We start from the raw sequence: 23,401 nt of genomic DNA on the forward strand, positions 1-23,401 counted from the left end.
GATATCATATAGGATGAAAAACCAATTCAATGAGAAAAAGCAGTAGCTGCCAGAATCTGTCTAAATAGCTGCTCAATGAATCCCAACACTGGAAGCTATGCAGAGAGGACAGAATGGAGGAGTAAGACAATTACGCCTACAAGAGTTCTTTTATTCTCCACACAGGCCATTTCATGTAGCTATTAAATAAATTCTTTAGAATTTGAAAAGACTATTCATTAATGGCCTGAATTCCATCTCCAGACATATTTTCTTTGGCAGATGTATTGTTCACTGGTTTGGAAAGATATTGATGTATTCAAATTAACAAGAAGTGGCTTGTAAAGTAGCATGACTGTGTGTTGAGTCTGAGAAAGCAAGGCATGAGGTCTGTAGCTCAGTTTGGGCTCTGCTGCTCCTGATTTTCTTGAGTGTGAATATGGTTTCTGACATTGTGCACTTACTGTTCATTTTAGTTTAGAAATCCAAGTGGGTCAGTGATAATTTGACTCCTGGCTCCTGTGTGTGTTGGAGTTCCTACTCTGTTGTATGCCAAAAAACTATACAGGTACAGGAGTGGATAAAATGTATTCCTGATGTAATCTGTGCTCACAGTCTAACAGAAACATTTAACAGTAAATATGGTAAACAATAGTAAAGAGCACGTTCAAAATGGTACAAAAAGATGTAGTTAGAAAAATCTTTTTCGGGGCTGGGAATATGGCCTAGTGGCAAGAGTGCTTGCCTCCTACACATGAAGCTCTCGGTTCGATTCCCTAGCACCACATATATGGAAAACGGCCAGAAGGGGCGCTGTGGCTCAGGTGGCAGAGTGCTGGCCTTGAGCGGGAAGAAGCCAGGGAAGGTGCTCAGGCCCTGAGTCCAAGGCCCAGGACAAAAAAAAAAAAAATCTTTTTCACATGTCCTGAAGAAATATTATTAAGAAATCCTACTGAAGAAATATTACTAAGAAAAATTTTAATGTCAATTTTAAACATGGTGAAATGAAAATACAAGATATTTATAATGATGCCAAACTAAAGCAGAGGGAAAAATAATACTAGGCACAAAATTCAGGCATAAAAATTACTCAGGAGCAAAAGAGTCATGAATATGAAAGCATCAGATTGTGAGACAATTTGTCATTATTAAAATTAGTGCTCTGTCAATGTAAAATCTGGGTTTCAGCAATCCTTTTGTGTTCTTGCAGCTGTTGGATGAGTTACTAGGTTCAAACTGTTCTAATCAATCTATCCAGTGAATGAATTATCCTTCATAATCTATAATAGGAGACTATAATCTGTAATGTAATGGTAGCTTGTCTGGGAACTACTTTTTCACACATGATAAGTTTTTTACATCGTGAAAATGGTAGAACATTCTCCTAGTACAATCAAAAGACTAAGACAAGGAGAAGGAGGAGGAGGTGGAAGAGGAGAACAAGGAGGACAAGGAGAAGAAGAGGAAGAAGATCCCTGTTTATATTAGTACAGAGAAAGTAGAAAAAAAAAAGTCAGAGGGGGTCTGGAAAAGGAGAGCTGGTGAGACACAGAAAAACAATTTTATGTTTTTGGACTTTATATATGCAGGGTGAAACTGCTCTGTCATTTCTATCACACAGTACAGTTGGTCCCACATCAAATCAGGTTGTTACAGAAATCTTTGATACTGCTTGCTACTCTCAAAAACCCAGGAGACAGAAATTAGAGGAAGGAAATCGATTTGGTCAAGGAAAAGTAGAGGAGAGACATTTTCTGTCTTCTACATCCATGTTCAGTGGGAACAGGCAGTGGTTCCCCATGTTTCTTCAAGTGATAGCTCTCACCACTGTAACCAGTCATTGGGTGAAACAGAGTTTGGGGGCTTCTTCTATGCCTGGCAGGCCTCAAACAGCCATCCTCTGATCTCTGCCTCCTAAGTAGTTATGATTATGAGCTTGAGAAGCTGTGTCTGGCTTGAAATTCTTAGTGTTTGTGTGTGTATGACATTGTATTTCTTTGGCTTCCTAGGTACGTTTGTTTGTGCATGTTTGTTTTGCCTTTATCCTACATGGTCTTATCTGAGATTTCTGGATCTGTGATACAGGATTTATCATAAACTCTAGAAAGTTTTCAATTATTGTATTTTTTAAATTGTTTTCTTCTGCTCATATTCTCTTTTTGCTAAACTCTTACACATTTTAAACTTTTTTGATAGTTACTACATCACTAGTATATTTTGTTGTTTTAATAGTTTCTTGTGTTTCTTCTGTTTACACTTTGTTTCATGTGCTGGTACTGGGGCTGGAACTCAGTGCCCTAAACTATAGTTTAGCTGTTTTGCTCAAGGCAAGTGCACTACCACTTGAATTGCTCCACTTCTGTTTTTGTTGTTTTTTGTTTTGTTTTGTTTTGTTTGCCAGTCCTGGGCCACAGTGCCACTTCTGGCCATTTTCTGTATATGTGGTGCTGAGGAATTGAACCCAGGGCCTCATGTATGCGAGGCAAGCACTCTTGCCACTAGGCCATATCCCCAGCCCTGTTTTTGTTGTTTTCCTTTCTTTTCTTTTCTTTTCTTTCCTTCTCTCTTTCTTTCTTTCATTCTTTTTCTTTCTTTCTTCCTTTCTTTTTCTTTCTCTTTCTTTTTCTTTCTTTCTCTCTTCCTTCCTCCCTTTCTCTCTCTCTCTTTCTTTCTTTCTTTCTTTCTTTCTTTCTTTCTTTCTTTCTTTCTTCCTCCTTCCCTCCCTCCCTCCCTTTCTTTTCTTTTGTTGGTTAATTGTGTAGAAGAGTCTCTCAAGTTTGTCTACCCAGTCTGTCTTTGAGCTGTGATCCTCTGATTTCAGCTTCCTGAGTAGCTAATATTACATACAATAACAAATGCGAGCCACTGGCATTTGGCTGTATTGGCACTATAATACTGGAAACATTTTTTTCCCTCTGTAAAGAATACTCTGCAGATCCCTCTCTCTGTTTTTGTCACTTCTCAGAAGACTCCTTTGACATCTGATCAGGTAGAAGACATTTATAGTTAAAAAGAACTTGTCCAAGCCTTTTCAATTATTTTCAGTACTTTAAAATATGCACTTCAATTAGTAAACATTTTTAGAAGACCAACTTGCTATCATAAAATCAGTGGACTAAAATAGAAATAAAATACTTTTTAAAATATAAAAAATGTTACTAATTTACAGATGACATGTTGGTAGTCAACTTTTAAAATCTGTTTGTGATCATTACAAAGAATTTCCCTATGCCGGGCTGGGATGTAGCTCAGTGGCAAAGCGCTTGCCTAGCAAGTGCCACGTCCTGGGTTCGATCCCCAGTACCAAAAAAGAAAAGACAAAAAAAAAAAAAGAATTTCCCTATGCCTTTATTCTTCCATTCCATTTGGTTTGACAAGTCTTCATTTCTAGAATTCAACTGTCTGCTCCCATCCATACCTACAGTTGACTTGTAGACAGTACAAAGCTTGAGTATACAGCTTAGAGTTTGTTTATATTTATATTGGCCTACTAGGCCTTTACACAGCCATATGTGTCTGGGCTTCCCTTGTGAGTTCTTTGTTGGTTATTTGTAGCTGTTCCATCTAGTTAGCTAAGCCAAAACCTAGAGGATCATCATCTTTGACCTTTGGGTTATTTTTTTTTTCATTCTTGACATCTAGTCAAACACAGACTATTAAACATTCAATAATTCATGTTTGAATTTGTTCAATTCTCCTTTCACATTTAAACAGTTCAGATAATCATGATCTTCTAGTCCTGTGCCTAAAGTAAGAGCCTGATTGATGACTGACTCACAACCTCCTGGCCCTCCTTTTCCTTGTAAGATACTCAGTATTTATTTACATTTAAACTGTAGGACTAGATGTGTTGCTTTCCCTACTCAAATCCTTTACTGATTCCTACTTGCTCTTGGGATTGAATGTACACCCTCAAAAATTTGCAAATTCTGTATGAACTAGTCTTTCTATCTCATGCTACCCAATTTCTTTGCTGAGAGAACTTTTATTTTCTAGGGTAGCTTATGATCAATTGTCTTTGTTCTAAAGCCTACACTCTGTCACATAATCTCAGCCTCCTTCATCCACCCTTTCTACAGCCCATTCTGGTACCTGAAGTGCTTGTCTCCCCTTCAGATCTCAGGGCCAGTGTGAGACTGGCTTTCTGAAAGTCTTAGCCCAGTTCCCAGCATCTGAGTGGTATTGCAGAGGATGGACTTTATATCTCCTGTTTTATTCTAATCTGCTGTTTTATTTTGTACATCCTCCACATTTGACCTTAAACTCTTTTATGCAACAACCATGCATAATTTATTCACAATTATGGCTAAAATTTATAATATACTGTTAGGCCCATGGTAAGTATTTAATAAATATTTGTTGCTGGTTGACATTTGAATAAATTAAGATACGGGACTCTTTTTTTTCACCAAATATACTTGTACTCTGTGAGACTTTAAGAAGAGCTCCCAGAGGGGCCTGGGAATGTGGCTTAGTGGTAGAGTGCTTGCCTAGCATGCATGAAGCCCTGTGTTCAGTTCCTCAGCACCACATAAACAGAAAAAGTGGAAAGTGGCACTGTGACTTAAGTTGTAGAGCACTAGCCTTGAGCAAAAGAAGCCAAGGACAGTGCCAGGCCCTGTGTTTTAAAAAAAGAAGAAGAAGAAGAAGAAGAAGAAGAAGAAGAAGAAGAAGAAGAAGAAGAAGAAGAAGAAGAAGAAGAAGAAGAAGAAGAAGAAGAAGAAGGAGGGGGAGGGGGAGGGGGAGGGGAATGAGGAGGAGGAGGGGGGAGGAGGAGGAGGAGGGGGAGGGGGAGGGGGAGGGGGGAGGAGGAGGAGGAGGAGGAGGAGGAGGAGGAGGAGGAGGAGGAGGAGGAGGAGGAGGAGGAGGAGGAGGAGGAGGAGGAGGAGAGAGAAAAAGAAGAGCTCATGGAGTTGCTACTGGGTATATTTGCTCTACTCAGTGCAGTGCTGGAACCTGAACTCAAGACTTGAGTGCTTCCCTAAGCTTCTTTTTACTCAAGGCTAGCAATATACCACTTGAGCCAGGGCACCACTTCCAGCTTTTTCTGAGTAGTTATTTGGAGTCTCATGGATTTTCCTGCCCCACCTAGCTTCAAACCACAAGCCTCAGATCTCAGCCTCTTGAATAGCTAGGATTACAGGCTTGAGTCCCTGGCTCATGGCTTCTTTGGTGAATTTTATGTGAAGTCATTGCAACATTAAAAAGGAAATGTTATCTTCAAAAATATCCAATTCTAGCTAGCTCAAGTTAAAAATGTCTTTGTTTATCTCCCATTGTGAGAAATTGGGGGATCTTTGTTCAGAATCCAGGGAACCCGGAAAAGAAATTACCATAACATCTTTAAAAATCTCAGTTCTGACTTGCCTAGTAAGGAAAGACAAAATACAAATATATGCAATAGAGAGACATTTGCAAACCTGCATTGCTTTTTAATGACTTTGCCTCTATAATGTACAAGAATAATGGAAAGTGAGCTTTTGCTCCCTGTAAATATATCAGGAGCCTTCTGTTCTCTGCTAGAACAGCTGCCCTATTTACCACTGCTTTGACAAAGTCACTGCCCAACTTCTCTATTCAGAAAGATCGGTGTTTACATGTTGGTCCGTTTTGAATCAAAACAGTTCTGATCTGTTTAATAATTCACTAACCAAATATTATGACTAAAAACTGGGACTCTGGTAAATGATCAGATGCAGACTGGAACTTCTGTTGAATTTAGTTTGATCATAGAAATGAAACACACAAATTAAAAAATATATATATATATAATTTAGCAATTCATCTTATTCTATTAACTGCCAACTGTTTTCAGGATGGCAGGATAGAATGTTTTCTTTTGTTTCTCTCATGCCTTTAGAATCCGGAGAACAATTACAAAGCAATTAAGTCATTCCACATTTTCTACTAGAATAGAAGTATATGTTATTGAGGTGACATTTATTCATCCAATAAATATTCATTGGACACCTATGATGTGTCCTGCATTTTACAAAGCATTGAAGATACAGCAGCGGACAATAACAGGAGATGTCCTCTATTTAGCATGGGAATAGAAATGAGGAAATAATAGATAACAAAACAAGCACATAATATGTCTGCTGGTGAATAGCTTAAAAGCAGAGCACATGGAAAGGATTGAGGAGCAGGGCATGTGGTTGGCTCATCTGGACCCCATGAGATGGACCAAAGAAGGCAAGCCATCACACTACCCTTCAGTAGTGTTTTCATCTCCAATACACTCTTTGAGCTCTTTAAAATGAAACTCTTCATTTTGATGCAATCCCATTTATCTAGTCTTTTTTGTTTTCTGATTTGTTGTGATTCTGGATCTTTATTTGGGAAGTTTCAAATCATGCTTAGGTGCCCTAATGATTTTCTACTTCCTTATGATAGTAGTTTCATGGTATCTGGCATTACATTTAAGTCTTTTGTCCATTTAGAATTGGTTCTAGTGCAAGGTGATATACATGGATCTAGCTTCAATTTTCTACATGTGGATAGCTGATTTTTGCCAGCACCATTTAGTAAAGAGGCTATATTTCTTCCAACCTGTTCTTCACTCCTTTATCAAATATTGGCTGGCTATATGTCTAGGGTTGAACAACTAAACACACTGGATGTTAAGAAAAGAAAGAAAAAAGCACACTGGGACAGAATAAATTATCCAGGTCTCTAGACACTCACATAGTGAGACTAAAGGAGGTTATTCATAGGAGAGGATCACAAAGGTTCACTGGTTATGTGCACATGGAATATAATATTTATCCAAATGAACTCCAAGAAATGGAAGCAAAAGGGTTTTTTTTTTGTTTCCTTTGTTGCTTTTTTACTTATAAGTTCATCTGTTTGGTGGAAGGTAAGAGAAGGATCAGAAATGGAGGGACAAAGAGTGAACAGCAGCAGTGATACTCACTAGACACTTTGTTGAAAATGAACTATACAACTTGTAGGTGAGGACTGGAGGGAAAAACTGGGAAACACCAAGGGAAGGGGTGGCATTATCCAGAAAAAAATGTACTCCTTACCTGACTTATGTAACTGTAACCCTTCTGTATATCACCTTTATAATAACAATAGAATATATCTTACAAAATGAAATTCTTAAAATGAACTCTTAAAAAATGAAAGGGCCAGGTACTGGTGGCTCACACCTGTAATTCTACCTACTTAGGAGGCTGAGATCCAAGGTTCATAGTTTGATTCAGACAGACTTGCATCAGCCCAGGAAGACTAACCAGAAGACTCCTGTCTACACTTAACCAAAAACTAACTAGAAGTGAAGCAGCTGGCTCAAGTGGTGGATCACTAGCCTAGAGCAGAAAAGCTGAAGGACAGTGCTCATACCTTGAGATTAATACCTAATATCAGCAACAATAAATAAATAAATGAACTAAAAACAAAGGATTCCACTTAACAATCTTCTCCTATATTGATTTTTAATTACAACCATAAATATGTATTTTCACTGACAAAATTTGAATGTATGCATGTATGTGTGAACAAGACAAGAAAGTTTCATGTGTTCAGAATCAATCTTAGTCACATTAACTGTGATGTATATGATCTTATATTTTCTGGCTTAGCTGGAAACTATATTACATGTCAGATGATTTCAAAAAAACAAGTAACACTGACATTGCTTATAAAAGTTATTGCATATGGTATATAGTTCTAAAAAGTTAAATCATATTACCTACATTGACTGCAATACTTAAAACTTCAGATAGTAACACAGCGTTGCCTCCCATACATACATATGGATGACATAAATCAATTTCTAAATTTGGACCATCATAGATTATCAGCAAAAACTAAGTGATTAGAGATTAATTGAATTAACTAAGACTAGAAATTAACTGCTAATAAAGCAGAATGGAAACAGTACACTTTAATGAAAGTATTTAAAGCTTATCTATTATTTATTTCTGAAATTTTTCATTTTTCCCTGCTGTAATTTACTGCAAATAGTTAAAGCTCTGGATATAGAAATTATCCTTTGTATATTTCACTTATGTTTTGACATATCACAGCATATCAATGCATCACACAAAACCTGTAAACTGTTACAGTTTTCACTTCACAGTGATATTCAGAGGAATTAATTGATACTTGAATTATGAGCCAGTTGTTAAGCCCAGGCACTCTGTTTCACATCTTATGTTTGTATCTTCCCTGGTTTTGCAAATTTAAATCACGTTGCTTATTATAGTAGCCCATAATTGTTGTTTAAAAAATTGATTTATGCAATAAATATGCATGTGTTGGATATTTTAATCAGTCTCTTGATTTTTAAATTTATATTATAATTTTTAGATTATAATACAATATATTTACATTATATTTTGTTATAACATACTTATAATATATTTTATTATAATGTAATACTTTCTTCATTAGATAGACTCCTAAATTAAACAAAAGGCTTAGTTTTCCTCATAGCAAAGTAAAGATTTCTTTTAATAGTCAAGGGTATAGAATGTTCAAGTATAAACAGGGATCGTATTAATTATTAATGCTTGTGGTTTTGCAGATCTTATATGAAACCACACTGAAAGCCACATGAAGCTCAAATGCTCCTCTGGTAAAGGAAGTATCCTGAGTAAGAAGATCAATAGCTAGAATTTGCCCTGAGTGAAGATTTAAAGGCATGCACTAAACCACATTTAGTAGACTAGATTTATCCTGCCCATGTGGCCTACAGAGAGGATTTGATAGTAGAGATACCTTTGCTACTCTCTCCTCCTTCCTCGCTCCTAGTTTTCCCTTCCTTCTTTCATTTTTCCTTCTTTTCTCTCTCCTTCCTTCCTTCTTTCCATCCTTTCTTCTTCTCTTTTTCTCCTTCATCATTTTCTTTCTGTTTCTCTTCTTTACTTTTCTAACAAAGACTCTCAGAGGAATCCATCTTAGAAGTTTGTGTAAGTCATTAAAATGTGGTGATTTGGGAGTAGAAGTTTGGAGTTAATTTGTAGTTCTATAACAGATGTATTAGTATTTCACTCAGGGAAAACATTGATCTCTGTGTTTATTTCTGTTTCAGTCTGTCTCTGTGTATGTCTCTGTTGGTTTGTCTGCCTCTGTCTTTATTTCTGTCTTTGTCTCTCTCCACCTCCCCCTTGGGGCTTGAAATCAGGTCCTGGATGCTGTGTCTGAGCTTTTTTTGCTCAAGAGCAGCATTCAATCATTTGAGCCACAGCTCTACTTCTGGCTTTTCTTGGTAATTGTAGAAAAAGCATATCACAAACTTTTCTGTCTGGGCTGGGTTTGAGCCTTGATCCTCAGATCTCATCCTCCTAAGCAGCTAAGATAACAATCTCTCTTTTAAGTATAGTAAGAGTAGCTGGAATTCATTTCTCTTTTAAGGACTATAATAGATGTTAAGTGGAAGTTATTTTATTTCTTCAAAATTTATTGGAATACCTCATGTCAATAATTAACTGATCTACTTATACTTATACTATCTACTTACATACTCAGTTGACAACTCTCATTTCCACTAGTTTTTAAAGTTTAAATACGTACTCACATTGACTGTGTTAAGAAAAATCTCACCACCAACATATTGTTACTTGCAAGTTAATACTGTTAGGAATCTATGAGATAATTAAAATCATAGGAGAGAAAGGAAAAAAAATGGATATTTGACAAACTTTTCACTCAAAAGTTTCATGTAAAATCATGGTGTATGAAAGAACAACTGATTTGGGAATTACTATAAATTGTTTCTGGTATTTTTTTGTGATTAAAATAATTAACATGCGATCAAACGTCTTTTTTTTCTTTCTTTTTTTTGGCCAGTCCTGGGGCTTGGAATCAGGGCCTAAGCGCTGTTCCTGGCTTCTTTTTGCTCAAGGGTAGCCAGTCTACCTCTTGAACAACAGCATCACTTCTGGCTTTTTCTGTATATGTGGTGCTGAGAAATTGAACCCAGGGCTTCATGCACATTAGGTAAGCAAACTACTATTAGGCCACATTCCCAGCCCTACAATCAAACTTCTTAACAAATTTACAGTATTTTTAAGTGCTGGATTGGCTGGGATCACAACTGTAACCCCAGACAGATTGTAGAATCCTCAGATTTTCTAAAATAAGAATAAGAAGGTATCTCATGAAGCAATTCAAAAAATGTAAGGAAAGTGAGCATGGGTCTACTTTGTAGCTGGGTGCTGGTGGCTCATACCTTTAATCCTAGCTACCAAGCAGCTTAAGTTCTGGAAATCACGGTGCAAAATCAGCTCAGATAGATAAAACTAGAAGCCTAATTCAAAACATACAGAACTAGCCATGAGGGATAAATAAAGCTGAGCAACAGTGAGGAGCCCTGATTTCAAGCCCTAGTAAAGTTTTATTAATTAAATTAACATTTTTATCCTCCACAATGTTGAAAGAAAAACTCGATCATTAAACAAACCATTCCAACACATGTTTCAATTTTTTTGAGAAAAAGTTTCAATCGTTAATTGTGATGTTTAGATAGAGCAAAAGAATACTGTAATTATTATTGAACAAATTTTGCTTACTTTTCCATTGATTCAAAACAGGAATCTATCAAAATATTAGTTGACTCAAACTAAAGGCACAGGTTGGTTGACTACACTTATTGGCCAACAGTTGGGTCTTAACATGTTTAAAATAAGTATTTCTGGGGCTGGGATATGGCCTAGTGGCAAGAGTGCCTGCCTCGGATACACGAGGCCCTGGGTTCGATTCCCCAGCACCACATATACAGAAAACGGCCAGAAGCGGCGCTGTGGCTCAAGTGGCAGAGTGCTAGCCTTGAGCGGGAAGAAGCCAGGGACAGTGCTCAGGCCCTGAGTCCAAGGCCCAGGACTGGCCAAAAATAATAATAATAATAATAAGTATTTCTGCATAAAAAAATTGGCAATGTTAAGTAGAATCCTAACTCTTTGTATCTCTTGTGTGGTTTAGGCCTATCTGCAGAATAAATGAAAGAACTTAAAAGAAAGAACTAAATTCCCTTGTATGTGAAAAACACAAATCCAATGGCAAAGGCCATAAGTTGAACCCTCAGAGCACTTCCCTCATAGTCCATCTACCTTCTTGTTCTTATGAGAACTAAAAGCCTAATCAATAATTTAACAAGCTAATGGACATATTTTTAAACACAATGGGCTCGTTGTGAAGAGGGGCATAGCAGGCTGTCAGAGCCACTCAGGCTAGAAATGGAAATGGACTGCTAGTGTTTGGTACGTCTATTGAGAATTCATGTGCTGTGGTAGGAACGCAGAGGAAACTGTCTTAGAATCGGCCACATCGCTGCTCTATACACCTCTATGGCTCTCTGTATGTGATGTGGTATGGTGCTTTTACCCATGGAGCATGCACTTTGTAAATTGATTTTTGAAGTCAGTGCAAGACACAACTAAATATTTTAGGAGTGTATTTTAACTGAAAGCATATTCTCTATAAACTGACATAACATTGCAGATTACGATACTATAAAATATTCTATTAGGATTTATATCCTTATCAGTTCAAATCTCATTGCTACTGTCATGTTGATAGTAAAATGTGAGGACACTGTTTTGGTATTGTCAGTAAAAATACTTAAACTCAGCCTAGGGTATTGATGCTTCATAAAAGATAAAAGCAGGTTGCTATCTTTTGCTTTTTTCTCCCTTTTTCTACAGATTTGCATCTTAGTCATTTGTAACAGAGGCAAAGCAACGTGCTATCAGGAATAATTAATTAGAGCTGGGTATGGGGGCTGGGATTCCAGCACTGAGGAGGCTGAGGCAGGTTGTCTGAATTTAAGACCAAACATGAGATACATAGTAGACTCCAGTGATGAAAAGAAAAAATAATAATAATTGTGTAATATCAACTTAACTCACTAATATTCCATTTGGCACCTTGACAGTAACTTTATCTCCAATTAAGGATTGCGCATAGTATTTATTTTTACCCAGTTCCTTAATGTCCAGATTTATACATAATCATAAAGAAAATCTTTCCAATGTTCTTTTTGTCCAAGCTAGCCTCCCACTCATGATCCTTCCTGCCACAGCCTCCTCAGTGCCAGCATTACGGGTGGGAAACCTCATTGAAAAGCTCTGTGACCCTTGAATTGTAGACCTAACCGTTAAATTGATCTGTGATATGGAGAATCACTTTCTGAATTCGAGGTGTTACAGATTAATTCTAGCAATCAGATTAATAACAAACTTTGCTTCTAATTGCTACATCAGGGGAGCACCTATGAATATTACTAAAACAGACAACAGGCAGAACTTTAACTGGGTTTAAGTTGGATTACAGTGGAGTCAAGGGCCTCAGTCTTGAGGACCATCACATACAGTGAAGTGCCAAAGCCAAGGACAGGGCAATCCAAGTGGTCTAGACGACAGAGGCCAGACACCCAGGCCACTCTGGAAAACCCTTGAAGCTGCAATACTGATTTCTGCACTTGATAGCTCATTCTAAAGTGATCCATTGAACACGATGTCCTTGCTTGTCTTTGCCATATGAAAGGTAACTATTTATCTGAATCAGTGCCTAACTCTAAGCTGCTATATTTCAGCTACAGTGACTTGCATATATAAACAATTTGCACCTTTATGGCCCAATGATAATGTTGGCAATGCTAAGCAAAAATATTCGTAATCCATAATAAATAAAATAAGAATCAAACTAAGTAAAAAGAGAGATAGGATAATCAGAAGACTGTCATATAAGAAATAGAAGCTATATATTCTAACTCGGGGAAAAATTAATTACTTGCTACTATCCAATACTGAATTCTTTGATTTCCTTTCAGTAGGCCTCATACCACATTCTTCATTTGCCTTTTTCTCCCTACATTCTCTGAAGTTGTTTTGCTTTTTGTAAAAAAAAAAATTTACATAAGCCATTTGTCCAGAAATACTAAACTAAAATGCTCTGTCTGCACAAAAGGTGCTTTTAGCCATCCAGATATGCATGGTTAAGCTGTGCTTGCAAAATTGTTATTTTTTTTTTTCCGTAAAGTGCAGTCAATTGACCATACACCAGCACTAATTTGTTTCTAACCAGTAAAGCATGAGCACAGGCTGTTGGACACAATGCTGACTGCAACTCTGTGGCCAGTGCGCACTTGCTTATTTTTCTTCTCAGCAAAGAGAAACTCAATGCAGCTGCTTATCCTGGCTGAGAGCCACATGCCAGCAGTCTCTGCTTTCTCCCGAAGGCCAGGTTCTTCATTGCTCTGCTTTAAGCTTTATACTTCTTTTTCTTCTTTTCCTTCATCATCATCATCATCATCATCATCATCATCATCATCATCAAGTTGTTGTACAACTAGTTGCCATTTAACAAAGCAGTTTATAAATATAATAGATGTTGATCAATACCACCACCTTCCTCATTCTCACCCATCCCTCCCCACCATCCCTTACCTCACTCCTGTTAATTTTGTATGATACACAATACACATAATTCTGGACTGCCTTCTCCTCCCCTCCTCTCCCTTTATTGGTCTAACACTCTCTGCTTCATATATATATATATATATATATATATATATATATATATATAATCAAACTGAATTACAGAGAGGTTACAGTTTCATACATTAGGCATTGGATACATTTCTTATACTTTTGTTACCTCGTCCCTCATTCCTCCCTCCTCCTTCCCCCTTTCCCTCCCCCTGCCCCCATGAGTTGTTCAGTTCATTTACACCAAACAGTTTTGCAAGTATTGCTTTTGTAGTTGTTGGTCTGTTTTTTACCCTGTGTCTCTCGATTTTGGTATTCTCTTCCAATTTCCTAGTTCTAATACCAGTATACCCGGCTTCCAATATACTCAGATAAGATACAGAGAAAGTATAGGTACAACCACGGGAAGGTGATACAAGAAGATCATCAATAATAGAGACTAAATTCTCCTAAGGAAATCTTGGGGATGATACTTCTATTGGTCTGTTTAAAAATCTTTTAATCATGAGGTTAATAACCTAATGAAGTAATCATGTCTATTTGCCTGCCATATAAAAATAATCTTTAGAGGGAACTAAAAGTGGTCATTTACTTTTAATTGTATTAGACTTTAGGTATTTAGAATTGACTTAAGATTCTACCTTAAAATAACAAGGCTAGAGGGCAGTTGGTAGATTTCTAAGACATTCTTGTATTTTTTCCAGGCACTCAGGCTGCAGTCAGATTTTTTCAGAATAATTTTAGTCCTGGGAAACTATAATTATCCTGAAGCATACTACTTACACTGTCTTATTTCTTAATTACAGTAGTGACATGAGATAAATGCATACTTATTGGGATCAAATGCATATTAGTTTGTGGTGATTATAAAAGAAGTTCTCAGGACAAAAATTACAATTAGATGGCTGTTAACTACTGATACTGTAGTATGTTCTCAAAAGTCTATAATTAAGTCCTGTAAAAAGGACACTTCCAATTTGAGATAAAAGAGCTTAAGAGTGAAGAGTGAAGGACTGGCCAACATACAAAGCAAGGACTTGGAAACCCTGAGCCTGTTTAAATGATCCTATATGAATTGCAAGTAAGTTCAGAGTGCCAACTAACATTGAAGAATTTCATTCAAGTTTCTACTTAGACATGCTACATAAAAACTTTTCTTTTAAATAGCCATCACCCTTTTTTTTTCTTAAGAATACATATGTTTGATTATAACACTAGGGGTAGTACAGAGATGTGACAATTGTGATTACTTTTAAAGCTGTTTTCATTTGTTTGGTAGTGTGTAGTCATTTCAAACCCTCATTGTCTTAAAAGTTTTCATTTAAGATCCCAAAACAAATCCCTTTGCAATTCTGTTTCAAAGAAGTACTATAAGTTGACAAGATACTACTTCTATAGCTTTGTCACTAACTCCTATAGAAATATGTTATCATTTTTATAAAGAAAGTGGAAAATAATAATGGACATGCCATTCAATATATGGCCCCAGTTGAGGGAAGGCAACACAAATACTGAGAATTGGATTTGAGTCTGATTTCCCAGGTTTGAATTCCTGTATGGAGCTAATTAAATGTCGGTTTAAGACCTAAGTCACTTACATTCTCTGTGACTTTGCTCCTTCATCTGTAAAGGAGGCAAGCAGTTACCTGCCTTGTAAAAGCATCACAGAGCTGTAATTACATTTGTGAAGTGCTTAACATCGTGTCTAGTATAGAAAATTACTGGTATATAATTTTTAAGTATCATTTTTGTAACTTGGGGCACTAAGGACAATAAGCCAAGTGGTCATCATCCCCTTCCCAATTTTAACAATTGAGGTATAACTGATAATTTTATTATACACAAAACAGAAAGACAATTTTCCCCAAATTAAAAAGGGTATTCAAACAATGAAACTGCTCTCTTTAGTAATTTCTTGACAGAATATTGTTTATTCGCATTCTGGTGCAAAATAATGTTTTTATTGTTTGTTTTTTAGATAAAAGACCTCTGTTTGGGGGCATTTACAGTTGCACAATGGCATTCTATTGTGAGCAGAGAAGGTCAGCAGCATAACCTTTGCACTGGTTACTTTTGTAAGAAGTAAAATTGATAACAGGAATAATACATATATATATATACTATATAATTATTTTTTTCTTTCCAAATAACTCAAGTAACCATATTAAGTCCTCTAAATCCCTTAAATGAGAAAGTGAGTACTGATAGAAAATACTAGCCAAGAGCCACTTTGACTTTCCCTCTTCAATTTCAGATATTTTCCTTAATATTATTAGTTGTAACACAACTCTTACTTTTATAATGCAGTTAAGAAAACAGTTTACTATAATACTTCAGTTAAGTGTTTATATGTGTGTACAGATAGGCCAAAAGGTGTTTCTAAAACACATTTGAAAAACAATCTGAGGATTAGGAACAAATCAAAATACTTTTTGAGAAAATGTTGGTCTCTTTCTATGAGGTGACATAAGCAGGCCCTGTAATTTAGATGAATTTTTATACAATTTCTCCTTTGTTTAGTATTTTTAATTCCTGCTTCCATGCCTCATAGCCTGTATGTTGGATTTTTGTCTTTGATAACACTGTTGGTTGTTTTTCCAAGAATAATCTGGATTTTATTTTTCCTTAGTCTTTGTTGTCAAAAAGACAACATTGAAATGTCATAGTTTTTAGAATTAATATGAGGTCTGAAAAGTATTAAAGGAATTAGAAAATATAGACAAAATGTTGGCTAAATATAGTAAATATATGTGCAAAAGTTGAGAAGTTTTTTTTAATTAAATTTATTTTCAGTGCATCCATCAAACATAAAGAAGATATTTAGGTACATGTATATCTCATGTAATCCTTTCATCTGGTTAAACACATATATCATCTCAAATATTTCCCAATTCCTTTTACTTAATTGCAAAACAAAACAAAGTCACCATTAGGCCACAAAGAAACAAAAAAAAAATGTTTCGCTTTATAACAAATCCAACTGGCTCCTTGCTAGTCTAAAACTTACTAAATTTGGGGATTTGATGATACTGGTTTCAGACTAAGGAAAAGTAAATAAAACTTACATTGGGCATGATATGTCTTACTTTGAGAAGTGAGAGAATGCCCATCTCTTCATTTCTAATTTTAAAAGTAAATTTAAGTGTTATTTGGGTGCAGAAGTGAAATGTACAGTGCTCCACCAAAAAAGGTAATTAATTTTATCTCCCCCCCCCCCATTCTTAAGTTGAGTGAGGTACTTCTTGGAGCTTATACTATCACTTTTGAGTCTAATCATATGATATTAGGAGGTCATTTTTATTTATCTTTCAGATCAGCGTTTTCATGACCCATTTATCTAACTATGGAAATGACCGCCTAGGGTTATACACCTTTGTGAACTTGGCTAACTTCGTGCACAGCTGGACGAACCTGAAATTGCAAACTCTGCCTCCAGTGCAACTGGCCCACAAGTACTTCGAGCTCTTCCCTGAGCAGAAAGATCCACTGTGGCAGGTAACCAGTCCATATTCGCTCCTGGGGGAGGAGGAAAGAAATAGTTCCTTTAGCAAATAGTCCTATTCTCTTCGATAATATTTTTGTATTTTTCCCCTATGAATTTAAGTGCTTATATATTTGTATTATTATTTATTATTATTTATTTATTATTTATTATTTATATATTATTTATTATATATTTTTATATTATTTTTCAACCTTTTTGTTTCCTTGATTGCTTTGAAGATTTTGCAATGAGAATGTTGTTTTATTGAGAGTGCATTCTCCAAGCTAATAAGTTTGCCTTGCATGTGTTTCAAGAGCTAGAAGTAAAGTACTTAGCATTGGGTGACAAGAGGGATGGAAATAGAGCTACTTCCTTGTAACACCCAATAAGCAGGCTTTCATGCACATGAGTACAATTTGATGAATGATTTTACGTTGTATATTTACTGTCTCTAGTATGTCTTTTCTTTTAAGTATAAGTTATTTTTCACTAACACTAGACCTACTCATAAGAGAAAGAATTGTTGGTTTTAGGCCTGTTCTTACTAGGAATGCAGCTTCATGTGGAGCCATTCAGCTGGGATCCAGAGAACGTGAGCTATCCTCTTGCGAGCCATTAGTCAGGAAATGCTGCCTCCACTTTCTTGCTTCTTTATGCATCAGGTTGCATCGACCCTCCTGATCAATAAGCTTCAGAGAGCAGATCAGATATCCCCCACTAAGTAGAGAAGTAGCCACATCATTAATGAGAAATTACTATGAATCAGGCTGTTTGTCATGCTCTGTTCCTCTCTTCAAAACTTTTTACCTCATATATCTTGTTCCATGTTGCTCAGACTCCACCTTCAAGACTTTTCCCAGTATTTGTTTATTGAGCACCAGGTTCTAGCATATGCAGAGACAAATGCTACATTTCTGCTCCAAGGAATTTTCCCTGACATAGGTTTTAGAACTGACTACTACAATAAGTCCTATTTTATTCTCATTCTTATTCATTTTGTGTTTATAGTGAACTTCATATTCTAATTATTTTACTTTTCTAACAAGTGCTTGAGCATCTTTCTATTTAGTGTATCAGTTATATATACAAATAAATAGATGTGTAATTGTTATGACTATGAAAAGACATATCACACACGTTGAATTTTATGAAGAAAAACTATGGTGTCCCATGATTATAGTAGTTAGTGACTCACACACATTTATACAGTTGATGGAACATTGATTCCTGAATCTTCCTTTTTTTCACACATTGTTATACAAGACACACCCATAATATATAATAAGATAATAATAAAAAAAGACAGCTAAATCAGTAAATGTTTTCAACAAGCTGACATTTTAAGATTTTGTTAACAAACTTAAACTTTACTCATTCTTTTCCTTCTATAAAACAAGAGATTTTTAAAATGTTAAATGGTTGGGCTGGGAATATGGCCTAGTGGCAAAAAGTGCTTACCTTGTTTACATGAAGCCCTGGGTTCAATTCCCCAGCACCACATATACAGAAAAAGGCCAGAAGTGGCGCTGTGGCTCAAGTGGCAGAGTGCTAGCCTTGAGCAAAAAGAAGCCAGGGACAGTGCTCAGGCCCTGAGTCCAAGGCCCAGGACTGGCCCCCAAAAAATGTTAAATGGTATTTCTGGGTAACATATGAACACTTGAAAATATACAACAAACATATTTTTTGTTGATATTTGGATCTTACTGATAATAGTCAGTAAGCAATGAATATATACAAGTAAACAATGAATATATACAAACCAAGCCAGCTCTAATATAATTTTTTTTTTACTTAATTTATTTTTTTTCTCAAATTTTTATTATCAAACTGACGTACAGAGACGTTACAGTATCATACGTTGGGCATTGGATACATTTCTTGTACTGTTTGTTGCCTTGTCCCTCATGCCCCCCAGCTCTAATATAATTTAGTCAACATTCTGATTCTAAGTATTGGCTAAATACATACTATCAAATTATAAAAATTTGTGCCAGTTGATTGTTGATACAAACAAGAATTAGGAATGGAATTTTTCTTTACAAAACTATAATTTTGAAGAAATAAGTGTGTGAATACATAAATAAAAACTTTACAAGTGTTAATGGCTTTATTTTTGGGCTGGTTCTGGGCCTTGAAATCAGAACCTAGACACTGACTTTTGGGGTTTTTTTGGCTCATGGCTGGTGCTTTACCATTTGAACCACAACTCCAGTTCCAGATTGGTGGTTAATTGAAGATCAGAGACAGTCTAATGGAGTTTCCTGTTTGTGTTGGCTTTCAGCCACAATCCTCTTATCTCAGCTTCCTGGTTATCTAGGATTACTACTGTGAGCCACAAGTGCTTGGCTTCACAATTTAATTTTGAAAAGCATCATGGGAAATTCCTAGGAAGTTCTTAGTATAAATACAACAAACAAACATTTAAAACATTAAAATGAGGGGGAATGAGGGAGGAGGTAACAAACAGTACAAGAAATGTATCCAATGCCTAATATATGAAACTGTAACCGCTCTGTATATCAGTCTGACAATAAAAATGTAAAAAAAAAAACATTAAAATGAAATTAATAATTAAATTCAGAATAATTAAATTAATAATAAAATGAACCAGAAAATATCTCAAAATTTAGAAATTTAGTTGTTAATATTGTACTAAATTTAGGAATATATATTTATATATATCCCAAACAAGCTATTACAAGATATTTAAGTTACAATGAAGATGAAATATTTATGAAAAGACTCATTTTGCTATCATGTGAATTGTATTATGTGTGAAGTGACAAATATTTTCTATAACCAAGTTGTCACATACAGTCAAGTGTATTTAAATGGAAAAATAAGAAATTAAAAACAGAAGAGCAGTTAAGTTCAAGAGGGAATTATTTAGTTACATAAGATTTAAATCATACTAATCTTATCACTGAAAATTAGATAAGCTTTGTCAATCATATGTGATCTCCAAAAAATAGTAACTGGTATGATAGTGATAAAATAGTTAATACTTTCCTTATCTTTTCTTTCATATTCATATCTGTAATAATGAACAATCTGTAGGTATATGAATTTAATCTACAAAAATCATTTAAATAAAATTTATATTCATTGGTAAACCATTTATAGTTCATTTATCCTCAGGGATAAGTTATGTTTCTGTCACTGTTATATATGCAACACTCAATTATCTTTTTATATTTATATAGTTGACTTCTTATTTAGTCCATTTTACTTTTAAATGTAAACTGACCGTTATTCTCATTTAGATTTTCAATTCACACTTCTGTATAGAGGGGAAATGTGCCAAATGGTAATTTTCACATCTATTTAATTTCTTTTGGTTCTGTCTGTACATTTTCATTAGCACAAACTACCATATATGTGAAACTGCTATGTCACCTAATTAAAAAGTGCAATATGACTGTCTGCCTGAGGCTGCATGATAAAGAGTCATGAAAATGCATATGTGCTCTTCTCTCATGGGAAACTTCTTTTTCCAAATCCACTGCATACAGCAGGATCATATGCCGTTTTCACCAGTGGAATTTACTCAACAGAGTGCTTTCTCATCCATTTAGTTCCCATTATATGTAAGTCTTAAAGTTGTAGTCACAGATACTTACTAATTCATGTCTCTATTGTGTTGATAGATAATCACTAGCAGGCATGAAGGGATGGTTTCTATTTTTCCCCTGTTTGAATTCTCCATACCAGAGTCTTCACATGTAGACAAGGGAAAGGTCAAGTTCTTGCACAAGTACTAACGATGCTTTTAAGCTCTCAAACTGTCAGGTTTGCTCTGTCTCAATCTTCACTCAGCCACTCCGGAGTCTCTATCAGTAAACATGCCAAGATACGGGTTCCTGCTTGCCTGTGCAGCCAGGGGAATGCGCATAGAGCCATGCTTCTCTCTCTCTATCCCTGCCTCTCTCTCCTGGGCGAGAGCCCAGCAAAGTAACCCCGAGGCTACTCAACACGGATGCTCAGCCCCATCAAAGCAGCGGGCTCCTGTTAGAAATGATGAGACTTGAATGCTAAGACATAAACAAATCACAGGGCCCTGTGGCACACCCACTGTCACTTCTATTAATTTGTGTCTGTTGGAGTAATGGATCTCTGACATGGAGAATTACAGATTGAAAGAGCAGATGCAGTTAGAAACGTCTCAGTCAACCTCTTTGTCTTGCAGAAGAAATGGCTGGCACCTAGTGAGATTAAATAATCAGAGACAAGCCAAGACTAAAGCCCACTGCTCCAGGTGCAATATGGTGGTTTTACTCTTACAAAAAGTCGTTAGGTCAGTGACTTTCTCTGAAAATATTTCAAAGATAAACTCTTGTTTGAAAGGAAGCTGATATTTGAATTTACTCAACTTTGGAAAACCCTACCTAATTAAAAGATTGTCTTACCCCTCAAGGAATAAACCATCTGTTATAAACATGCTCTCCAAGAACCACTGGAATCATAAGGATAGACACAAAAACATAGAATTGTCTCAGCGAGGCAAACTTTACATCTGCAGAAGGGTGCAAAATCAGTCGGGAATCTGATAAGCAAGCACAGAGCAGACAGGCTGCCCTTCCCCGCCCCCATTCATACCTAACAGCAAGCCCCGCCCCTCTGCTCAGAAGCATTGAACTCAGGTGCACAATCTGCCCTTCATTGGTTCGTTTGCAGAGGGTAAGACGTCTTTACGTAACATGACCATTAAAAGACTTTGAAGTAAGATGAACAGTACACAGTACTCTCAAAACTTACCCATATCTTCGGCAATTTCTTGAACAATCTGCCGTGTGTCTTCTGAGGTGCGTCTTAATTTCATCTTCAAAAAAAAAACCACCAAACAGTTAAAAGATAAAACCTTACATTTCAAAAAGCCTTCCTTCTCCCAAAGCAGCTCCCTTTTTCCTTAACAAGAGCCAAGGCAACAGGCCAAAGCAGGAATTTTTAAGCAACCCACTTCCTTTGTTGTTGTTGTTGTTGTTGTTGTTTTAAAAAAAAAAGACCGTTTCTCAGTTTCTCATTTCTCCCTCAGTCTTTGTTACCACACTTTGTTATGTTAACAAAGTAACACTGTAACTTGCTTGTCACATTTACTCCTCTCTTGGCTTATGACGTTTAGAATTCCATTATACCACTGACTAGCCAGTATGGCAGATGTGTGCTTGTCATATACCTCTTCATGAAATCTTTAGAAAGTGAGATGATGGTTTTTGTTGTGCTTGTTTGCTTGTTTGTTTTATATTGGCAAGCCTGAATCTTACATACTACCATAGCCTCTCTCATTAGAATACCATAACAGAACCTAACATAGTTCGATGATGGCCTCTCCCATTAAGACATGACAAACCTGGCAGAAGCAGTGGGTCCCTAAAATAGTGCGGCACCACGCATGCTTTCTAGAGACAGGCAGGAGAAATGACCTTGAGGAGCAGGTGGAAGTCACTGGGGAAGCTTGGAAACCATCAGAGTAATTTGGATTTGATTGGCAGTAGGAGAAACTAGCAATAACAACCCAGGGCAAGAATGAAGTGACAAGAGAAAAATGTTGGTCAAGACAGAGAGGAACCAAAATCTTTCCTTCTGAACACAAAAGAATAGGAAATGAATCACAGTAGGAAATGATTCTACCTGTGAGATAAGAAAATTCTGAATGGCTCAAGTTTGTGAAGAGTAAGGTCTTCAAATAAAGCATGCCAGTGATTGTCACTGAGACTGACAATAAGCAATGCACTATCAGTAATAATTACGCCACATCTTGGAAAGTACATCAGGAGTACTATGATTAAGTTTTTTGTTCTTAGCTTTGATTTGCCTTGTAGTCTTTCTAGTGAAATGGCTAGTATAGATTGTGTGTGTGTGTGCGTGTGCGTGTGTGTGTGTGTGTGTGTGTGTGTGTGTGTGTGTGTGTGTGTACCAGTCCTGGGGCTTTAATTAAGCTCCTGAGCACTTTTGCCCAAATCTAGCACTCTGCCACTTGAGCCACAACCACCCTTCCAGAATTTTTGTCACTTAATTGAAAAAAAGACTTTTCTTGGCCCAGGTTGGCTTTGAACTGTGATCCTCAGAGCTCAGCCTCCTGAGCAGGTCAAATTATAAATGTGAAACACTGGCATTCAGTTCTAGATTACAGTACTTCATATATGACAGGAAATAGAGGGAAGTCATCTTCATTATCTTAAATATTTTTAGTTTTCTCCCTCATTCAGGAATATCACCTTCTTCACCTTTCAGAAATGCCCTCAAATATAGAAATAACTTCTTGGGATTTTATTTTTAATTTCCAATGAAGCACTTCCCTGTTTGGATTATACAAGGCTGTCACAGACATCATGACATCTAAAAAAGATGGTGACACAGTCTTGGGTTTTCCCTTTCCTGACAATCAATCGTGAATATGTACTTGTCAAGTGTCAAATTCTCTGCACAAGGCACTTGCTTGAGGTACAGTCATACAAGAACTATTACAGAGAGTTGTCCCTAAAAATGTTATAATATTGTCATA

General features: G+C 36.3%; 1 protein-coding gene across 1 annotated transcript in view; it reads left to right on the forward strand.

Moving 5' to 3' along the window:
- The window catches only part of LOC125341460 (bifunctional heparan sulfate N-deacetylase/N-sulfotransferase 4), a 230,635-nt gene that overhangs the window by 178,426 nt on the left and 28,808 nt on the right, over positions 1–23,401 (forward strand). Inside the window, exon 6 of the mRNA XM_048333514.1 lies at positions 16,728–16,910. Within this exon, the coding sequence (XP_048189471.1) occupies positions 16,728–16,910 (183 nt within the window). The remainder of the gene's footprint in view (positions 1–16,727; positions 16,911–23,401) is intronic.

The sequence above is a fragment of the Perognathus longimembris genome, chromosome 24 (genome assembly GCF_023159225.1).
Source record: "Perognathus longimembris pacificus isolate PPM17 chromosome 24, ASM2315922v1, whole genome shotgun sequence".
Classification (NCBI taxonomy): domain Eukaryota; kingdom Metazoa; phylum Chordata; class Mammalia; order Rodentia; family Heteromyidae; genus Perognathus; species Perognathus longimembris.